The 23751-nt window shown below is 39.8% G+C and overlaps 1 protein-coding gene across 3 annotated transcripts in view; it reads right to left on the bottom strand.

Moving 5' to 3' along the window:
* LOC127575927 (beta-1,4-galactosyltransferase 3-like) overlaps positions 1–23417 on the bottom strand; it is a 29088-nt gene extending 5671 nt beyond the window's left edge. Inside the window, exons 1-7 of one of the 3 annotated variants that reach the window (XM_052026172.1) lie at positions 22909–23412; positions 19568–19803; positions 13914–14104; positions 11094–11164; positions 10934–10979; positions 4653–4775; positions 4062–4166 (exon numbers count right to left, since the gene is read on the bottom strand). In XM_052026172.1, the coding sequence (XP_051882132.1) occupies positions 4062–4166; positions 4653–4775; positions 10934–10979; positions 11094–11164; positions 13914–14104; positions 19568–19803; positions 22909–23158 (1022 nt within the window). In that variant the 5' untranslated portion in view covers positions 23159–23412. Of the gene's footprint in view, positions 1–4061; positions 4167–4285; positions 4346–4652; positions 4776–10933; positions 10980–11093; positions 11165–13913; positions 14105–19567; positions 19804–22908 lie in introns of those variants that run through there. The other 2 variants (XM_052026174.1, XM_052026173.1) reach the window with 2 other exon arrangements.
* Positions 23418–23751: the final 334 nt, after the last annotated feature.

The following is a 23751-nucleotide window of genomic DNA, read 5'->3' as shown; positions in this document are numbered from 1 at the left end:
CAAGTAATAATAGTGCTGAAACCAAGAAAAAAATTTCACTGTAAACATGAAAGGAAAAATTAATCCAAGCTCAAAACCATCAAAAGCTACCTCACTGATCACATTAATTGAGAAGAAAAATACAATTGGGTGCAAAACCAATTTTACACCAACCCTATCACAGTAAAGTCAAATTTAGAAGTTATGCATAGAAAATACTTTTAGAACAAAGATAACCAAAATGTTGTCATTAAATTTTTTGGTCCAAGCTATATTTGTATCTTTTGACCCCTCCCATCCCTAAAAACTGCTTTATACTCAGCAATATATTTGTAGTTTGTTTCAAATACCCATATATTGTATTTCACAAAATCAGTGGAATCTATTTCTTGGGAAACACTGAAAAAAAATGAATTAAAATACATTTTATCACTATTTTCAAAGCTAAACTAGTCCATAATGTAAGTTGAACTAAAATTCCACTTCACCCAGCTTGCTGTTTATCAATTACAGCTCAGCATTCAACACCATCATCCCCTCAGTACTAATCAACAAACTTCAAAACCTGGGCCTCTTGTACCTCCCTCTGCAACTTGATTCTTGACTTCCTTATCAGGAGACTATAGTCAGTGCAGATCCGTAAATAACATCTCCTCCTCGCTGACAATCACAGGCGCACCTCAAGGATACGTGCATAGCCCACTGGTCTACTCTCCCCACACTCATGACTGTGCTGCCAAGCACAGCTCAAACGCCATCTATAAATTCACCGATGACACCACTGTTGTTGGCAGAATCTCAGACGGTGATGAGGCGGCGTACAGAAGTGACACAGATCAGCTAGTTGAATAGTGTCGCAACAACATCCTCGCGTCCAATGTCAGCAAAACCAAGGAATTGATCGTGGACTTCACAACATCTCAGTGGATCTATCTTGGGCCCAAAACACTGATGCAATCACGAAGGCGACACATCAGCAGCTCTACTTCATTAGGAGTTTGAGGAGATTTGGTATGTCACCAAAGACTCTTGCAAATTTCTACAGATATACAGTGGAGAGCATTCTGACTGGTTCCATCACCGCCTGGTATGGAGGCTCTGATGTGCAGGATTGAAAGATACTGCAGAGGATTGTCGACTCAGCCAGCCCCATCACAGGCACAACCCTCCCTGCCATCAAGAGACGGTGCCTCAAAAAGGTGGCATCCATCATTAAGGACCCTCACCATCCAGGGCATGCACTCTTCGTGTTACTACCATTGGGGAGATGATACAGGAGCCTGCAGACTCACACTCGACGTTTTAGGAACAGCTTCTTCACCTCTTCCATCAGATTTCTGAATGGTCCATGAACACTACCTCATTATTCCTCTTTTGAACTATTTATTTTTGTAACTTATAGTAATTTCTGTCTTCACAAGACAAAGGAGCAGAAGTAGGCCATTCGGCCCATCGAGTCTGCTCTGCCACATCACCATGAGCTAAACTATTCTCCCATTTAGCGCCTTTTCCCCATATCCCTTGATACCCTGACTAATTAGATACCAATCAATCTCCACCTTAAACATCCCCAATGATCGGGCCTCCACAGCTATACGTGGCAAGGAATTCCATAAATCCACGACCCTCTGGCTAAAGAAATTTCTCCGCATCTCTGTTCTAAATGGGTACCCTCTAATTCTAAGACTGTGCTCTCTTGTCCTGGACTCACCCACCATGGGAAACAACTTAGCCACATCTACTCTGTCCAGTCCTTTCAACATTCAAAATGTTTCTATGAGGTTCCCTTTCATTTTTCTGTACTCCAATGAATATAGTCCAAGAGCTGACAAACACTCCTCATATCCAAGCCCTTTTGTTCTGGGAATCATCTTTATAATCTTCTCTGAATCCTCACCAACATCAGTACATCCTTTCTAAGATAAGGGGTCCAAAACTGCACACAGTATTCCAAATGAGGTCTCACCAGTGCCCCATAGAGTCTCATCAAAACATCCTTTTATACGCTATTCCTCTTGAAATGAATGCCTACATAGCATTTGCTTTCTTTACCGCCGACCCAACCTGGAGGTTAACCTTTAGGGTATCCTGCACGAGGACCCCCAAGTCCCTTTGCACTTCCGAATTTTAAATTTTCTCCCCATCTAGATAATCTGCCAGTTTATTTCTTCTTCCAAGGTGTACAACCACACATTTCTCAACATTGTATCTCATCTGCCATTTCTTTGCCCACTCTCTTAAACCGTCTAAGTCTCTCTGCAACCTTTCTGTTTCTTCAACACTTCCTGCTCCTCCACCCATCTTGGTGTCATCTGGAAAACTTAGCCACAAAACCATTTATTCCATAATCTAAATCATCGATATACAGTGTAAAAAGAAGCGGCTCCAACACCAACCCCTGCAGAACACCACTAGTAACCGGCAGCCAACCAGAACAGGATCCCTTTATTCCCACCCTTTGCTTTCCGACTATCAGCCAATGCCCTACCCATTCTAATATCTTTCCTCTAATTCCATGGGCACTCATTAAGCAGCTTCTCGTGCGGCACCTTGTCGAAGGCCTTTTGAAAATCCAAATACACAACATCCACAGCCTCTCCTTTGTCTATCCTACTTGAGGTTACCTTGAAAAAATTCCAATAGGTTGGTCAGGCAGGATCTTCCCTTCATGAAACCATGCTGGCTTGGACCTATCTTGTCATGCACCTCTAGGTATTCCATAACCTCATCTTTGAGGATCAACTCCAATAACTTTCCAACCATCAATGTCACACTAATAAGCCTGTAATTTTCCTTTTGCTGCCTCCCTCCTTTCTTAAACAGCGGAACTACAATTGCAACCTTCCAGTCCTCTGGAACCATGCCAGAGTCTATTGATTCCCAGAAAATCATCTCCAATGCCTCCACAATCTCTAAAGCCACCTCCTTCAGAACCCTAGGGTGCACTTCATCTGGTCTGGAAGATTTATCTGTCCTTTGTCCATTCAGCTTCCCGAGCACCTTCTCTCTAGTAATCTTGATTGTACTCAATTCTATTCCCTGAGACCCCTGACTATCAGGTATACTGCTGATGTCTTCCACAGTGAAGACTGATGCAAAATACTCATTTAGTTCCTCTGCCATCTCTGTTATCCATTATAATTTCTCCAGCATCCTTTTCAATTGGTCCTTTATCTACCCGTGTCTCTTTCACGCTTCATATTTAATAAAACTCCTGGTATCCTTTTGTATGTTATTTGCCAACTTCCTTTCATAATTCATCTTTTCCTTCCTAATGACTTTCTTAGTTTCTTTCTGTAAGTTTTTAAAAGCTTCCCAGTCTTCTGTTTTCCCCACTTATTTTTGCTTCCTTGTAAGCCCTCCCTTTTGCTTTTATTTTAGCCTTAACCTCTCTCATTAGCCACATTTGTGCCATTTTTCCATTCGTAATTTTCTTCTTTCTTGGAATATATCTATCCTGCATTTTCCTCATTTCTTGTAGAAATTTCATCCATTTCTGTTCTGCCGTCCCTCCATCTAGCTTACTTTTCCAATCAACCTGGGCCAGTTCCTCTCTCATGCCACTGTAATTTCCTTTGTTCCACTGAAATACTGACACACCTGATATCAGCTTCTCCTTCTCAAATTTGAAACTGAACTCAATCATATTATGATCACTACTTCCTAAGGGTTCCTTCACTTTTATTTTCCTAATCACCTCAGGTTCATTACACAGCACCAATCTAAAACAACCGATCCCCTGGTGGGCTCATCAACAAGCTGCTCCAAAAAGCCATCCGTAGGCATTCCACAAACTCTCTCTCCTGGGATCCAGTACCTTCCTGACTTTCCCAATCCACTTTAATGTTAAAATCCCCATAATTATCTTGACATTGTGTCTCTGACACGCTTTTTCTACTTCCAACTGTAACTTGTAGTCCACATCCCAGCTGCTGTTTGGGGGCCTGTATATAACTGCTATTAGGATCTTGCACTGTACTGCTGCCACAAAACACATTTCACGACATACGTCAGTGATAATAAACTTGATTTTGATACAGCAGTGAAACTTTGTTTACAATTAAAACTGCTTCTGAAAGTACCTTTTCTCATTTTTTTCATTACCCACATCCATACTGTGCGTTATCATTTTGTAATGTCCTAGTGAGAGCGGCGTTCGAATTATCTTCATTCCGGCAAAATAAATCCTAAAAAAAACAAAAAGTTATGATTTACCTACAAATTTTTCCCAATGTGAACCTTTGTACAATCACCTAAGTAAATGTTTGATTACCTGAAGGCTGATAGCTTCAAAACTTTTGCCTTCATGACGTGCTTTAAGAATACCTCATGGAGCTCAAATCAATGCTCCAATTATATTTTCAAGCTGCTAATACACAATTATTGATTTAGCCAACAATCAGGCAAACAAATGCTAACAAAATTTAATAAAACAAAAACAGTTCAAGGATAACCACATTGGCTGCATTTAATTGGTTTGACTGCCAGTAATTATAGGCTCCATTTCAATCAGCTGGTATAGCTCAGCCAAGAGTTTACAGTTGAACTATTGTATTAAGAACTGTAAATACAAACCTGTGGCCTGCTAACTGTTGCACTTTATAGCATTACTCCTAAACAAAAGAAACCATATCATTCTAACAAATATTCTTTAACTTTGATTTAAATCTTACCTAGCAGAAATATCATCATCTTCTCCACCCCAACCCCAGTATGTGTTTGGGAAGCCATTAATTCGCAAGTACTGATCAGGAGTCAAGGCCGAAACACCACCAAAATACATCCTATATGGTAGCCTATAAAGAACAGGGAAAAAAAATGTAGATGACCCATTCAGTTTCACATGATGAGATACCAGATTACAGATAAAATTGAAAATTATTTATTTTACTAGTGATGTGGGGTAAGCTTTACAGATACCCTTCATAGACATGCAAACAATGCTGCATAATCATGTGTACTGTGGCTTAAATTAAAAATAATTTATGTTATCAGACGATTGAGTTTAATGCAGATTGGAAGCAATTCAAAATTCCTGCACTGTGGCAATACAGTATTTTTAATAGGCAAGATTACATTGATCTAACAATGAAGAAGATAAATAATTTTGGTTCAGTACTGCCCGATATAAAAATCGCTGATCAGTCATGGCTGTGACTCGAGTAACAAAATTTCTGCCAAATACACTAATTTCATTCAAACACCTTGCATAGAGTTTAACAAGTACGTTGAATGATCATCACAGAAAATGGCCCAGGTAGTGTTAATATTCCACAAGAGCTCTTCATCTAACCCTACATTACTTTCTTGATTTGTTTATGAAAATTTTTCATGAATGCACTGATGCTTTTCTTGTTCATGGACATGGGTGTGTTGGCTAGGACAACATTTCTTACCTGTCCCTAATTCCCCTTGAACTGACACTAGTTAGACAAATTTTGGAATTAAGAATCAACTGGTGCTATGGGTTTGGAGTCGCATACAAACTAGACTGGTCAAAAATAACAGATTTCTGCCCCATTGGTGATTCAGATGGGTCTTTGCAACAATCTGGATTTGGCCCAGTTATTCCATTCAGTATTTAATTTTTCATTCTAGCTGCACTCAGAATGAGTTTCTCCCATTTTCACTAATGGATGCATGTAAGTTTGTTTTTAATTAGTTATAGTTTTCTTCTTACATGTGAAAACAACTACATCTACAGTATCAAATTCTTAATCATCTCAAAAACCATAAGGCCTTGCGTCAACTTGTTTTTAAGGGCCTGAGTATATTCAATCTTTCCTGACATATTTAAATTTTTGTAAGCTTTAATATATTTTTGTACTATTTCTATTGTTCTCCAAATTCTTTTTTATAACAGTACTCAATGTGATCCAAGTTCTACATGTTTAATTTGACTTTCATTTTTCTGTTCCAATCTTTTGCATATGATCCACAGTGCTCAGTTGCTTTAAAAAAATCCATAAATGCTGGTTGGAATTGGTTTAATTGTACAGATTCACTACTCTATTTAAAATTTCCTACAGAGTAAAAAGCTTGATTCAGCTTTTTAAAAAATTACATCGCATTTACCCATTATGAAACTTATTTGGCAATTACAAACTAATTGACATACAAAATTTAACATTACCATCTTTTAGTGCAAAACTTCAAATCCCAAGTCTTGAATTTTGGCATAAATATCAGACGTACATAAAATGAGTAACATTAACACCCATGAATAAATGGGTCAGGTGTGTACTAAAGACAGAAATAAAGAGAACGGCAGCCAAGCTCCAATGCAACCCTTGTTAACTGAGGTACATGTGGCTACAGGTGAGTAAACTGTTTGTAGGAGTCATTAATGTAGGTCACAGATTAATGTGTAATATTATTTGGAAGTGAAGACATTTTCAAATAAATTTAACATGCCCTTAACTACTCCAGTATAGGTTTCCTCAGGGCTTGGGAAAGTTATCAATGAAAAGGAGCAAAGTATTAGGAATTCACAATTTTCTTTAAACCAGATTAGTCTCAATAAAGACTTAGCTCTCGCAGATGGTTGATCACTTCCTTTGGGGATCATTTTAGTTGGGATTCTTATCAGCAAAGAACTTGAGCCTGTAAGATAGACAGTAACAGGACAGGAGTCATCAGAGAATTTTGAAACTATATCTGAAGGAAAGAGGTTCATGCAAGTTTGTCACATATCTGGAGAATTTACCCTAGTTACGTGGCACTTCAACTCTCCAGACCATTTGCTCCAAGAAGCAGCTGACTGTTGGCTCAATGGAAACAAATTGCAACGAAAATAAAACTTGGGTCATGGCATGCAAGAAACCTCAGTGATGTGCAGAACTGCTGAGGGAGCTACTCGACTAGAAGATCTAGACAAGTAGCAACCCAGAGTTCTAGAAGGACTCCAGCATTCTTTCAGCTTTTAAGCTATGTGTATGCCACATATCAGTATGTTGCCAAGCCAATGCATCTCCAGCATTCTCCTTCTCAGTGATCATCCCCAAGGTTCATCATCCACATGAAGGAACTGTCTCCACGTTACTTGACTTGGTTAAGTCATTACATCTTCATGCACTTCATCCAAAACTAACACTTCTCCTGCTGTTCATCACTTCAGCTATCTCCAGTCATGGTGACAGCAGCACGTTCTCCCAAAAATGCCCATGAGAATGCATCCAGCAATAATTCCAGGAAAACGTCACTAAGTTTGATTGCAGACATTGCTCTTCCAGGATTCATCCAGAATACTTTTGTTCCTTTGAATTCCATTTCTGCATTGGCTCTTTACATAGTGCACTTCTGACTGCATCATGTAGTTGTATATCACTCTCACCACAAAACACATTCCCACAATCTGGCTGAAATTGCAGAATGTGTCATGTGGACTTTACTTCCAGGTTATGTGCATGGATACTCAACTCCCACTCTAAACAAAAATTCAGTGAAGTGCTTGAATGTTAAGGTTCTCTTCATGCTCTTCTCCCAAGCAGTTGCAACTACTTAGATTTCAGGATGACAGTGCAGAAAGTTCAACTCACAGTTCTACACTCTCCAAGGGTGCTGCCTGACTTGCTTTGTATTTCAAGCATACCCTTCTGTTTCAGATTTCCAACTATCTGTTCTCTGCATTTTACAGATTCCACACATTCTTGTTTCTTTTCTCTCCCTAACTGCTTTCATTCATCTATTAGCTAGACAGCACAAAATAGTTACCCAGATAACCTTGGTCTCTACCCTATAATAAACATTTTGTTTTCTCCATCCCTTCCCTTTGCGACAATTTAAAATATACTCACATCTACTCATTTCTTCACTTTTGTTTCTGATTAAAGCTCATGGCCTTAAACATCAAACTCCATTTCTTTCCAGATTTAGAACGCAGAACAGTACAGCACAGGAGCAGGCCCTTCAGCCTATGATGTTGTTCCGAACTAATTAAATGCCTAACTAAACTAATCCCTTCTACCTTCATAACCCTCAATTCTTTGCACATTCATGTGCCTAAGAGCTTCTTAAACACGTCTATCATATTTACCTCCACTACCACCCCAAGTAGAGGGGAAAATAAAATTTCCTCTACACATCTCCTTTGAAATTACCCCTCTCATCTTAAATGCATGCCCTCTAGTATTAGACATTTCAACCCTGGAAAAAGATACGGGCTGTCATCTATGCTTCTCAATCTTATAAACTTCTATCAGGTCTCCCCATCAGTCTCCACTGCTCCAAAGAAAACCCAAGTTTGTCCAACCTCTCCTTATAACACATGCCCTCTAATCCGTACAGCATCCTGGTAAACCTCTTCTGCACCCTCTCCAAAGCCTCCACATCCTTCCTATAATGGGGCGACCAAAATTGAATGTAATACTCCAGATCTGGCCTAACCAGATTTTTATAAAGTTGTAATGTAACTTCCTGACTCTTGAACTCAATGCCAACTAATAAAGGCAAGCATGCCATATGCCTTCTATACCACCTTATCACTTTCAGGGAGCTATGGACTTGTACCCCAAGATCCTTCTCTACATCACTGTTAAGGGTCCTGCCATTAACTGAGTACTGTCCCTTTACATTTGATCTCCCAAAATGCAACACCTCACATTTGGCCAGATTAAACTTCATCTGCCATTTCTCCACCTACATAGGAACATAGAAAACCTACAGCACAACTCAGGCCTTTCGGCCCACAAAGCTGTGCCAAACATGTCCCTACCTCTTACTAGGCTTACCCATAACCCTCTTTTTCTCCGCTCCATGTACCTATCCAAAAGTCTCTTGAAAGACCCTATCGTATCCGCTTCCACCACCGTTGCCAGCAGCCCATTCTACACACTCACCACTGAGTAAAAAAAACAACTTACCCCTGACATCTCCTCTATACCTACTCCCCAGCACCTTAAACCTATGTCCTCATGGCCACCATTTCAGCCCTGGGGAAAAGCCTCTGACTATCTACCCAATCAATGCCTATCATCTTACATACCTCTATCAGGTCGCCCCTCATCCTCCATCGCTCCAAGGAGAAAAGGCAGAGTTCCCTCAACCTGCTTTCATAAGGCATGCTCTGCATTCCAGGCAGCATCCTTGTAAATCTCCTCTGCACCCTTTCTATGGCTTCCACATCCTTCCCGTAGTGAGGTGACCAGAACTGAGCACAGTACTCCAAGTGGGGTCTGACCAGGGTCCTATATAGCTGCAACAATACCTCCCGGCTCCTAAATTCAATTCCACAAATGATGTAGGACAATACACCACATGCCTTCTTAACCACAGAGTGAACCTGCACAGCAGCTTTGAGCGTCCTATGGACTCGGACCCCAAGATCCCTCTGATCCTTCACACTGCCAAGAGTCCCACCATTAAGACTATATTCTGCTATCATATTTGACCTACCAAAATGAACCACCTTGCACTTATCTGGGTTGAACTGCATCTGCCACTTCTCAGCCCAACTTTGCATCCTACGTCCTGCTGTAACCTCTGACAGCCCTATACTATCCACAACACCTCCAACCTTTGTGTTATCTGCAAACTTACTAACCCATCCGTCCACTTCCTCATCCAGGTCATTTACATACAAAAAAAAATCACTCAGAGTAGGGTCCCAGAACAGATCCCTGAGGTACACCACTGGTCACCGACCTCCATGCAGAATACGACCCTTCAACAGCTAGTCTTTGCCTTCTGTGGGCCAGCCAGTTCTGGATCCACATCGTTATGTCCCCTTGGATCCCATGTCTCCTTACTTTCTCAATAAGCCTTGCATGGGGTACCATATCAAATGCCTTGCTGAAATCCATATACATCTGCTGCTCTCCCTTCAATGTGTTTAGTCACATACTCAAAAAATTTTATCAGGCTCGTAAGGCAGGACCTACCCTTGACAAAGCCATGCTATTCCTAATCATATTATACCTCTCCAAATGTTCGTAAATCCTGCCTCTCAGGATCTTCTCCAAGATATTTTGCGCATACATACGTGCGCATGTACACACACACACATATATACATACATACACACACACACACAGACCTTGGATATATCTGCAACTGATCCATATCCTGCTGTATCCTTTGGTAATCTTCTACACTATCCACAACCCCACCAATCTTTGTATCGCCTGCGAATGTATTAACCTACCCATCCACATTTTCATCCAAGTCATTTATATACAACACAAACACCAATACGGATCCCTGCAGAACACCACTACTCACAGATCTCCGACAATAAGTCCCATTGATCATTATCCTGTCTTTTATGAGCAATCCAATTCTGAATTCAAATGGCCAAGTCATCGTGAATCCCATGCATCTTAATCTTCTGGATTAGTTTACCACAAGGGACCTTGTTAAATGGCTTACTAAAATCCATGCAGATGCTGCCTGACCCAAGAGTATTTCCAGCATTTTCTGCTTTTGTTTCAGATTTGAAGCAGCTACAGCCTTTTCCTCCAATCATAGTGTTCCCCTGTTCTGCAGATTTAATAATACCATTCCCTTTTTGCCATGTGCTAATTGGAACTCTCTTCACATGGTGCTGATGGTGAAGTACAGCACTTTTAACTGCATGACAACTATTTCAGCACACAAGTTTGACAGGGAACCTAAGGAAAGATTTTCCACTTGTTATTAGAGAATACAGACATAAAATAACTATGAAAGGAAGCAGTGGGAAAAATACGATTTTATGCAGTGCAATAGTTCAAATGACAGCAAATTTAATAACTTAAAGAACGTCTGGCAGGCAATGGGGAAAAAGTACAAGTCTGACCAACTGAATTGCCACAAATGATTAGTCTTACATATAGCAAGCTGTCACCTACAGTAGCTTTGGCCCCCTGCCATGGTTGCTACCCACTCGCATCCAATCCAGTTCACATCACTGTGCATTCCACAAATTATGCAATGTCAATATCTAAGCTCATGGCTTAAAGTGTGAGAAACATATTACAGTGCATTTTCACCACCGTTTTGCTGTCCATCTACCTCTTGAGGATCTGAAAAGAAAGTGCAGAAAAATCAAATATGTATGCTCACATCTGCACGTTGTAAATCAAGAGGGAATGTGTTTTGAGAGTGGAGCAGGATAGGGGAAAAAAGGATAATCATACCTGACGACTTCGGCCTTGGTGGGGGGGCCACCACATCAGCAATCCATTCCAATAATGTCAAACACAGTCTCCTGCAAAGAACATACATTTGTCTCTCTCTAGTTGAAAACTATGTTGCCCTGCAAAAGCACACATCATAATATGCTGGGTAAGTGGCTGCTCCGGTTGAATCATCGACAGTGAGTGCAAGCTGAGAGATGTGGCATCGAGGTCTGCAGGAATGCTGACTGTGAACATCTGAAATTTTAGTACGAGTCACAATTGATAGATAATTGTATGATAGAAATGTAGTCATTCTGAAGATAAAAGTGCAGTCACCAAATATGGCATTTGAAGATAACTCTACATCTACTGCCACAGCTTTCTGCTCCCATCTTCTGAGCACATTGGGAAGCAACTCTCACCCACAACCTTCCCACCTCCCTCACATCACCTAGTTTGCACCATCTCCACCAATCCTTCAGTGCAGTATCCAAAAACCTCAAGGTCATTCATCACCAATAACCAGATAGCATTCTTCAATAATATTTTTTGGGATGTGGACATCACTTGCAAGGTCAACTTTTATTGCCCATCTGTTTTTGCTGTTGGGACAGGCTCAGCGAAAGAATAGCAAAATTTTTCCTAAGTTGCAGAACAGCTTACAGGTGGAGGAGCTCCCTCATGCTTGCTGCCTTTGTACTTTTTGGTAGAAGCCATGGATCTGGAAGATCAAATTCACTTTCTGTATAACAGTTAGCATCTTTGCTTGCAGCCATGCATTTGCCCTTTCAGATGTTCTGATTAGCCTGAACTAACCACTCAGCATTGACAATCTACTGATGAATGCAGTCAGAAAGCAGTTAGCAGTCATTGGACCCTAGAATCGTTGAAATAAATAGATAAGGGTTCATTGTTCTTATTTTAAAAGAAAAATCTTTCAATAGCTATGCTTAAAAAAATACTGCCTTCTTCAGCATCCCTTTTCCTGATCATATTGTAGTCTCCCCAATTCATGTCCTTGATAGTTCATTGCAGTCAAGAGATAAGGGTTTATCAAATATTGCGATCCCCATGTCCTGCCTCTATGGAATTTAGTTACCTCCATATTTCACTCATGGTCCTTCAAAGATCAAAATATTTGCAAAACAAAAAATCCTGGTGAAAGAAAGTGATAACGTGCACTTACATGCATGTTTTATAGCATCACAAATAAAGGAAATGAAAGGTCATCAATCTGAAGCGTTAACTCTTTCTCTTTTCACAAATGCTGTCTGACCTGTTGCTTATGCTCAGCATTTTCTTGTTTTTAAATCTTTGATACAGTAAAAGACCCTTCCCATTTTAATAGTATCACAGCCATATAGAATGTCTTCAGCAACTTTGATAAGTGCCATTTTGCTTGTGTGACAAAGGTGGAAAGGAGATTGGAGGAACTCAAACAAGGAGGTCCAGGACATGAATAGGGGAGACTGCAATATGATCAGGAACTTGAGAGGAAAGGGATGCTGAAGATGGCAGGATTTTTTTTTAAATAGTTTTTTTTCCCATAATAGTGAGCAGTTCAGCAGACACTAGTGCTTTATGGTCCAGCCAAATCTGGTAGTAAATGGTTAAACCAGTTGTTCAAAAATTGCTTTCATGTCTGTGTCCACTGAACTTCAAGGACAAACAACGTGAAACAGTTAGGGTGAAGAGTGGTTTTTAGAGAGACTAGAGCAACAAAGATAGAGCAAATAGTTGAACATTTTAGTAACTCAACAGCAATCATGTTGAACGAGAGGCCCCTTGAACAGAAATGAAACAAGGCAAAATAACAGGGGAGGCAAAAAAGAAAAACTACAAAAGAGCAGAAATACAGCACTGGATACAATATTGATCTGATGACCTTGGGTATGGAGCTGATATTTATATTAACGAAAGGCCAAAGAATTGGAATTAATATAAATGGTAGTGTCAGCCACGCAGGTGATTCTTAAGTGTGTACGGGAACTTTATAAATATTGACTGGAAGAACCAGGGGACCCTAGATCAAAGACAATATGCTTGCCACCAAAATGACAATTTTTTTTTTAAAAGCAAGGGCACAGAAAAATAAAGCATAACTGAATCGAAAAATTGCCTGTGGGGACAAAGACAAAAATGCAATTCCCTACAAGGCCCTTAAGCTCTTAGTGCATTGCACTACATTACTAAAAACATAAAAAAGTCTCCAAAGTTGAATGTTGTTATTACAATACGTTAAGTTGATTCCTAAAAAACAAGTTATTCAGTGTTAAGTTCAACTAATACAGTGTAACATAATTCTAAAGCCAAGCTCTGGTCACAATTATATTGACAGCTATGCTTGGTTACACATACAAAGAAAGAAATGGTTAGCAACAGATCAAATAACATTTTCTTCCCCCATAGATCTTCTCTGAAGTGAGACGATTGTCCAATGCAATAATTTTTAACCAGTTTATGTTGGTGGGCAAATGGTTGGGAATTTTTCAATTGAGACAGTTCATGGCGGACACCAAGGCTAGATTAGACATTATTAAAAAAAAATGTATGACCCATTAATACTGCAAAAAGGCAGAAGGAATAGCATTTAGCAAGTGTTCTTTGGAGCCAAGGAATGAAGCGCCCAAATTATGATCAATGATTCATGATACATCAGTTGGCTTTCATCATATATAGTGGAACCTTGTTACAATGAGATGCAGAATCTGCCATGAGAGTGCATTTAAGCCATTGGCAGTCAGTCTGCTGAATAGTTGATTTATCTACAATAAAGCAGTTAACATTAAAATACACAAGAACATGAAAACAATTACTTAGTCCTGTAATTTTCAATACCTGTACTTGAATTTATTCATAGCACTGGATACATGCTTGGGGTATCTTCTATTGCAAACGTATAAATTGTGATCATTCTCAGGAATAAGGTCAACATCATGTAGAAACAGACAGTCCCAGTCTTCATCCTTTAGTGCTTCTCTCACTCCAACATTAAGCAGTTTTGCTCTGTTAAACGTACGATTTCCAGTCTAAAGGGAAAATAATTTGTATTTACAAAAAATATTTGAATAATTGTTGCAGTCAGTCTTGCATTTTGCAATTACGTGATCTGCTGGAAATAGATTATAAAGTAATTGGCATAAGCAAATCAACGTAGAATTTCAGAACTATTGCTAAGCTTTCAAAATTTCATTATAGTCTTGGATGAGGCAAAAAAAATTGAAATGCAACAAATCACATTGAAATCAGAATCCTAGAGTAAATTATCCTGTTACTAGTGATAAAAATACATTCCTTATTACTAGACCAATTCTTTACAAGGACTACCATTAAATGCATTAGAATGAAAACTCAATGTGAACAAAATACACAGCCTTTACTTCTATTTTGTTAATCGCAAACCAGAAACACACGATTAGACTGGACAGCTTTTCCTTAAAGAGCCACCATGGGCAAAATATCTTCACCCTGATGCTGCAAGGTGCCACAAATTCTGCAGTAGCATTGAACCTAGTCTGTAAAAGGGACAGTGTTCTTTTCTTCTATACGTCACCAAGCCACACTTCAATACTAATTTCATTTGTACACGAGCCACCATTTCCTGATACAAGCCAGAGAAGGTTTTAACGTACTCTGGCTCAAAATCAGGTCTTTCCAATTAAGGAATCGGAGGATAATGTGCAATTTTGCTACAAATTTCAAAATTACTTTCAGCAAGCAGGTTTCCCCCAATCACCAAGCTTCCCCTCTGCAGTCAGGGCAATTTTTAGTGATTGTTACAGGATTAGTAATTAGCAACAAGGATAAATACAGAAGTCTAGGAACAATGGTTTGTCTCTCAAACCCTTATGCAATTTATAGTCAATCTGAATCCCATCTCTTGACCAAGTTTGGCACTTAGTTTAATACCATCGTCTAACATAAATCTAAATCTCAGTTCTGAAGTTTTCAATTGATCTTCCTCAATAACACTCGAAGGAGAGAGAGTTCCAGACTTTCACTATACATGGCGTCGAAGCATGGCGACTTGTTGCAAGCTGCTCTCTGCAGATCTACTCATTACTTTTACGCACTGTGTAATGAATTGATCTGTACAAACGGTATGCAAGACAAGATTTTCACTGCGCCTCAGTACAAGTGACAATAATAAACCAATATTCAGCTTAAAGCATTCTTGATAATACTTTTTACTAGGCAGCAAATGATACATTGGGGAGGAGGCCAATTTCCCCATCATACCCCACTGGATCTTTAAAGAGCCATATCCACCCCCTGCTCTCTCTCACCAGCCTTTCTGCAAGTTCTTTCTTCAAAATTTTAAAGGGCAAATTGAAATTTATTGAAGCTGCTTCCACCACCTCTTTAAGCAGTACATTCCAAATCAAATAATAAGAAACGTTTCCTTTCTCGTGTTTATTCCATCAATTGCTCAAACTGAAATCATGGGACAAGAAGTCACCGATTCTTCTGTCACAAGAAAGTTCTTTACCAAAATTCCTCCTATTTATTAAATTTCCTCTTAACTTTCCCTGTTCTGAGCTCCTGTCAGAAGAGACATTTGCTCTATTCTCTCATCTTTTTAGTCATCTGAAACATTACCTTAATTTTCTGTTCTTTTGCAACCTAGCCTCTTTTTAACCCTTTTCACTTCAGCAGATAAACTGCCCTACATCCCACCAAGGTCAATATGTCCTACCCAAAGTAATGCAGTGCCCAATTCTAAATGCACTGCATTTTACAGCTTTATACATCTGTAACAATTTCCTCCAGTATACATTTTAGTCTCCTTGAGATTCAAGATGAATTGATTCTTACTTCCATTGATTATTACTTCCTGTAACTAATGAAAATTAAATGTTTACACAATATCCATTAGTGATACTGTATCAGTGATCATATTAATATTCAGGATATTTAGGACTAAATGCCCAATCCTGTCTTCAACAGCTGACAAGGACCCTAGAGATACACCATGGCTGAGATATAGTCAATTTATTTTCATTCCTTAATGATGAGCTAATACACCCTATTAAAATAAGATGACATTGGTTTTTGGGCAGACAAGGGACTATAGGTAGTTCTGCTAAAACACACATTTGCATAATGAGAACTGGATATAATGCCATTATTAAATTTGGGAACACCATTAGTATATGCAGGGCAAACTGGCTATAACATGATTTTGGTCAGGAACTAGAGAACCACTTGATTTACTCTGAAAATGAACAAGCAGAGAAAAAACTGTCTTGGAAAAAATGCTATTTACATGCAACCTCCCCGCAGTAATCAAACACCATTGCCCCTTTAAAAACTCAGGCTGCAAGTTTCACTGCTGGAGGCCACTGCAAATTAACAAGTGATCGTGACACTCTATTAAACGATGTAAAATACAGCCGCTAGTATTTTTTAAACTTACAGTAACAAAATAAACATAGCCATTTAAAATACCTTAATATTTGAAAATTCTGCAGGAAAAATAACTGTCATTGCAAGTCTGAAACTCTCACCCCCAACACCCTTTTTCCCACTGACATAATTGTTTTTATAATGCAATTTTCTTTAATGTGAGGCTCGATAGGAAAACAACTATTGCGTTATAGCAGAACTACCCATATATAACTTTGAGCCAATGTGGGTAAGTGAGCAGAGGTGATGGGTGAATGGGGCTTGATATAAATCAGGGCATAGACAGTGGAATTTTGAATGACCACGAAAACTTTGAAAGGTAGATCAAGGGAAGCCTGACAAGTATGCATTGGAATAGTCAGGCCAAAGTAATAAAGGCATGGGTGAGAGTTTCCATAGCAGGTGAGCTGAGGCAGGAGCAAGTGAGCTGAAGTAGGACATTACAAAAGGATGAATTAAGCAATTATTTAGTGATGCCACAAATGTGTGGCTCAAAGTTCTCTTTGGGGTCATATAGCAAGGTTGGAACCACTCTGGTTTAGCTTCAGACCGTTGATCAAAGAAAGGGGTTGCTAGTGTTTTTTTTAAAAAACTGCTTAAAAAGGTGAAAGGCAATAGTTTTGATCTTCCTAATATTTACTGGAGGTAATTTCTACTTATTAGTTCTGGAGTAGTCTAACTATTGAGAGACAGTGGAGAGGTCCAGAGAGGTGATGAAGAGAAATGTTGCCAGTATACAACTGAAACGGACTAAAACCTTTTACAATTTTATAGCTTATGAGTTGAACTATAACAGCCACGTTAATGAGAGAAATAAAGTTCAGATTTAGTGATCATGCTGACTACCTGACCAATCCTCAGAGAAATATAAAATACTGAAAAAAGCTTTGTTATTTCATCCAGTAAAGTGGATAGTACTTCTTCCTTTTTAAAGTGAGTTATGCAACTACTGCTCCATTGCAAACCAGTTTTGAGCTTCCAATAAATCGATGAGGTTACAAAACAAATATTCCACCCCTAATTAACTCTAGTATTAATCAAGAACAGATCAGCATTCCAGAGTCAATTAATTGGAAGCAATATTGTCTTAATACAAGACTAGAATAATTGTTTCACAACCTCCTTTTGTTGATTTATTGGAAGCTTAAAGCTGGTCTGCAGTAGAGCACTCCTAACTTTATAAAGTAGGAAGTCCTGTACTTGCAAGGTGCAGTAAATGTAACTGCCCAGAATCTATGGACGATGCAACAGTGAAACCACCAGCTCTGGGTATTATTGTTTAAAACTAACTTGCACATATGTAATTTTACATGAAGATGTTGTATTCTTGCTCGACCATAGGCTAAGCTATTGCAATGTTTGAATAAGCAATCAACACTAATCCATTATGAACTTCAATTTTAATATACTGAAGTCAAAAAATATTTTAAGTTTTGTCAAACAAGGTGTAAATGAGCTTCAACAATGTGCTGTCACAATTATTGAAGTGCTTCAAAAATCTAATTTGGCAAGTGTGGCTTCTCATTCCCTCAAGACAAAAACCCATAATTTTGAGATGATTAAATTTACACATTTTACTTTTAAAAGATGTTGAGCTTCTCCCTCAACCCATTTTTGCTTTCAATGTAACGAATTAAAGGAATCATTCTTTCTAAAAACTTCTTGCTTAGCTGTCCAGGAATGCTTCAATCCAACTGATCAGCCTGCTCCGATTCCAATCGGAAATGATGTCAGATTCAAAGAAGTGGCAACAAATGAGGAAAATCTTTGCTCTAGAGAGCACTAATTGTTTTTTCTGAGTAATCCTTCTTTGTAAAAAAAAAAGATCAGTAGTGAACATCTCTTAGACAGACACATGAATGATAAAAAAAAAATAGGGGGCTATGTGGGAGGGAAGGATTAGATAGATCTCAGAGCAGGATAAAATGTTGGCACAACATTATGGGCCAAAGGGCCTGTACTGTGCTGTAGTGTTCTTTGTTCTATCTACCCCACATCACTGACTGGATAATCCAGATCACCTTAATCAATTAATAGTAACAACAATGAAACAACTTGCAATTAAAGCTGTCTGACAGCCCCTGACTCAATGTTCAGATTTTTTCCCCTCCTCAGAAAAAATTCAGTCCCTGGCACATAAGATCGTAAATGTGTTTAGGCAAGCGGTACAATTTTATTTGAAGGATTGATCAGAAAAATATACTGCATACAACATTTTCAAAAACTGTATAACTGCTTGAAGACTTGTCTGCCAGTTTGAATCCTATGGCTGGGAAAGTCATAAAGTTATGATTATCAACCTTGCACCATGTGGCTGAAAGAGCAAATAAAAACAATATTAAAAATGATAGCTTGAAAGGAAGGGAAGGTGACTTACTAAATATCCATGGTAGACAGAAGACTGAAGGGAAAGTGGCACAGCTTTAGAAATATGATGCAGATAAGGTTCAAGGCCCAATTCCAGATAAACCCTTAATTTCTAACATCCAAACATGTTTGAAAATGGGTCTAACTGATTTTCTCAAAGTACAGCAATAAGTATGATACAATCCATACAAAGTGATAAGTATGGATTTAAAAAATTCACCTGCACCATTAAGCTTCCAATTAAGTGTTTAAATCCAGAATGTACTTTGACCCTGCAATGGATTTTAGGTTCAAGGAGGTGTAAAAAACTTAGCAGTTAAACAGAATCATATGACTGGAAAATATTTACCACACCCAGTAATCCAAATTACATGGGCTAAAACAGAAGTGGTTTTACATTTAGGACTAATAACTGAATTACAACATTAAATCTTATGAGCTAATGAGGCATTTTTCAACAGCAAAAAAATGTAAATTAATGCACAAGCTATTAGGAAACTTTTACCACCTAAGAATGTTCAAAGACAGTATTTCCTTTCCTTCCTCCCCACCCCCAACATGATAAAATGTTGTACTTAAGATATATTTTGAAATTAATGACAGCATTATATATATGGATCATACAAATGATTTAGTTTACATTGACATTAAAAAGCTGAAGCTTACAACCAAAAATTAGTTACAAAAGGAGTATTTCTGTATTAACCAAAGTTAATTACCTGATGGATGACATATATTGCATATTGAAGCTGTTGACGCTGCAGGAATGGATGAAGATAATACAGAAGTTGGCGCAAATGTGGCTCCCTGTTTCGATGAGGAACAAGAATTGCCGTCTTATACCAAGCTTTGCAGTGCGGGGGAGTGTAGCGTCCACCAGGTTTTACGTATGGATTTTTTCTTTCAATTTTGCTCATAACCGGAATTGTCTGGAAACTGATAGTCAGTGGTCCAACTGTGTAAATGTTGACAACAGAAATGTGTATTTTACATGCTTGCAGGAAGTCACACAAAACATAACAACATCTTTAATCGTAAAATACAGTTCTGTATATGACATTCCCAAAGCAACACAAAAAGCCTATGATCTAGACTGTCAAAACCCTTCAGAAGGGTTCAGCATAAAGTTCAAACATAAAAACAGATTTTAGAACCTAGTAATATGCCATGTTACCCAGATAAAAGGAAACTTAACCCAAAAAGATTGCAATCAAACCTTGCAAATTGTATCACTTCGATTTTTCTCATACTTCAGTCATAAGAATTGCTAAACAAAAGTCACACAATAATCAAATTTGGATGCAATTACTCCAAATATCAAAAGGTAAATTATAGATTTCCGTAGCTTGCTCAAACATATCCAACACCATTAACTTGCCATATATGGGAAAAAAATATCATTGAGTTGAACTATTTAAGGTGGTGTGAACTTTTACAACTGATTGTGTGGATATTTTATTTTGATAAAATTGCAGTCAATTGTTTGAAATACAAGAAATCCAGGACTACAGCTTTAACAAAAAGGAGGCAAAATTCAATGGAACCAACAAAACGGGTAGTAGGGAAGCATCCCACAGGATTTTCTTATCTATTGCCTTGGAAAAAGAGGGAAATAAAAATCAGGCGGGGTGTACATTACAGCTGCTAACTGACTAATAACCATTTAAGTAGGAAATGGGATTTGAATTTTGGCAAGGTTGCAACTGCAGAGTTGAGTAACAATAACATTTGAGAGTATAATCAGAAATAACATGCACAGCAGGAAGTTATCAGTGTAATTTTATCATTAATCCCTTGTTATTATGTTTTGGAAACAGCAAGGGGAAAACAAACACATACAAAACTTAATGCCCCGGTAAACTTATGACCGACAAGCTGCAGCATGTGGTGGGTGTTTTGTCTTCAAGGTCAAACTGATTTAGTCCAAGGAATGCTGTCAATTAAAACAAATGGTAAGGTACGTGAAACAGAGACACAAGAGGTTCTGCAGATGTTGGAATCTGGAGCAACATACACAAAATGCTGGAGGAACTCGGCAGGTCAAGCAGCATCTATGGAGAGAATTAAACAGTCGATGTTTCAGGTCGAGACCCTTCATCGGGACTGGAAAAGAAGAGGCAGAAGCCGGAATAAGATGGTCGGGGGAGGGGGCTCTCTCACCTATCACCTGAACTCACCCATGACCTGCCTTCATGTACTCCTCTCCCTCCACTGACCTCCTTATTCCAGCTTCTACCCTCTTCCTTTCCAGTCCTGAAGGGTCTCAACTCCAAATGTCAATTGTTTATTTCTCTCCATAGATGCTGCCTGACCTACTGAGTTCCTCCAGCATTTTGTGTGCATGTGAAATAGGATGTGTATCCCTAACCAGTACCCAGTGTAAACAAACACTGAATAGGAATTTCTTTCTACAAAATAAGTGATCTATTATAACACTAAGAAGATGGGTTTAAAGATTGTGTTGGTCTTTCCCCAAAGTTAATTGAAAATAATGTGTTTCAGTATGCATTTAATAAGAATGTTGGAGATAATGTTTTTGAGGCACTCTTTAACCGTGCATAGAAAATTTAGTTCAATCAAGTTTCAAACCACCATGCATTTCCAAACCATCCATTTCATAGTCTCCACTCAATTCACTTTACAAAACTAGTAAACATAAATTAAGCAGCAAACTGAACAAAAGGAATTGAAAATATTTGATGGTGAACATTTTTAGAATTCTTTTGAAGGTAGGAAGGAAATTATGAAAAAGGGAGACAGGATACAAGTTGGAAAGAACAAGCAGGTGAGAAGTATTGAAGGTCACTGTTGTTATAAACAATGACGCCGCTGATCTATAAATTGAGCTGTTACTATAACAACAAAACATCTCAAGGCACCCTTACTGGAAGATTTTTTCAAAATCTGACACAAACTTGCATAGGACACAAGTGAGCAAAGGCCTGGTAACAACAGTATGGTTTGCGCGTTTTAGAGGAAAGAGGTAGACTTGCAGAGAGGCAAGAGGATTACAGGCCTTGGCTCCTGGCAAAAGGAGGAATGATAGAAGGCCAGTGGTAGAGCAAATAAATTGGGCAAAAATCAAGTAGTCAGATTTGGAAGAGTTCAGGTGTCTGAGGCTGAAGGAGATGAAGTAGGAAGAGGTGAAGCAATGGAGGGATTGAAAATAAGGTGGTTGCTTAACCTGGAGCCACAGTAACTTGCACATTACCCTTGTGCCTGCAAAAAGGGATTTCATCCAAGTTAAAAAGTCAAGTGCCAAGTGCTGAACAGTCAGAAACAGATAACATAATAATGAAAGCTTCACCAAGAATAAATTGCCGAAAGAATGTTTTATCTGTAAAACTAAGAATTAGAACGCTGGCCCCACAAATTTATAGTGTCCGAAGTGCTTTGGAGTCCACACAGTACTTTTGATCTGTAGCCAATGTTCTAATGAGGGGAGAACAGTTGCCAATAACCACAAAGTAACCCCGCAGAGATCAGATAATATTTTACTACCATTGATCGTAAAATAAATATTGGCCCACATAACACAACTTGGCTTTTACACATTGGTTACATACACCAACAACATTTTACCCGGAAGATCCCACTCCCAACATCAAAAGAGTTTCTCAATAGTTCACTAGCACGAGTTCAAACGCCAGAGTGGATCTTCAACCAGTTCCAATATAGTGTACTGATAGTAAACCAAAATAATCTCACATTTAAAATATGTAAACTCTGAAATAACTGATTTTCTACAATAACCACTTGGGTTAGCTTTGAATCTAAAATTCAAGTTAACACAATCTTCACTTCCCCAGGAAACCACTCCCAATACTGTTCTTATGTTGTCCCCTACCTTCAGAGTGCAAAAAGTTCAGCTTGCCCCCACCCTCTCTCGCTGATCTGATGCAAATCCCTGAAGTTCAAACAGTTTAACAAGACCCCGTGGTTGCAAACCGAAGAAGGCAGCATGAACTTAATCCCAGTGCCCTGTGGCGCGTCTGCTCTGGCGTTAGCAGAGGCAAACGCCACAGCAAGCCAGTCCCCTTCAAACACCAATTGGTCTTACCGAGCAGCGGCGACCGGGCGGGACACTGGGCTAAAGTTTCCCGGTCAGGAGCCGGGGTAATCAGGCTGAGGTTAGTGTAGACGTCGTGGGTTTTCGAGTAATCCCAGTGACCGCCGTGGTCATCCTCATAGAGCAGACTGGCGAAGGAGTTGGCGAGACTGCGGCGGTACAGGAAGAGGACGAAAGCCAGCTGCAGCAAAGCAAGGACGAGTAGGCTGCAAGGCCGGCTCGGCGAGCACAGGCGGATCATTGCAGCCCGCGTACAACAGCCCAGCCGGGCTATCGCTCGGCTTCACAGCGCCCACTCGTCCCCTGCGCCACCAGCTGCATTGCTGCCAGCTGGCAAGTCACCGCACTCCAGGGCACGGACGAGCATGGCAGCATAAAGCCACGGCACGGTATTGAACGCGGAGGCGAAGCGCAACACCCAACCGCCCTCAGCTGCTGCCCGATCACCAGCAGGCGAGGCGTCTCGCCCACACCTGCGCGCTGCCCGCGAACGCGCCGCGATCCCGCTCCCGCTCCGCCCACTCCCCTCCTCATTTGCTCGCTGCCCAAGAGCCCGCCGCGATCCCGCTCCCGCTCCGCCCACTCCCCCTCCTCATTGGCTCGCTGCCAGGGAGGCGGGAGAAACACCCCCTCCACCCCACCCCGCGCGCGCGCGCCGCCGCCCGAGAATCAGGTGGCCGCAGCGCCAGTCGCGCGGCAGTGCGCGCTGCGGGAAAAGCCGACGTTAGAGCCAACTGCTCGGCGCGTCCCCCTCCTGGCGAACGTGCCCGGGGGAGGGAAGCCTGGCATCGTGTGAGCAATGGGGAGGGGGGGCAGCCTGGCATCGTGTGAGCA

This window comes from Pristis pectinata, chromosome 11, assembly GCF_009764475.1.
Source record: "Pristis pectinata isolate sPriPec2 chromosome 11, sPriPec2.1.pri, whole genome shotgun sequence".
Classification (NCBI taxonomy): domain Eukaryota; kingdom Metazoa; phylum Chordata; class Chondrichthyes; order Rhinopristiformes; family Pristidae; genus Pristis; species Pristis pectinata.
This window is presented reverse-complemented; position numbering and strand designations above follow the sequence as displayed.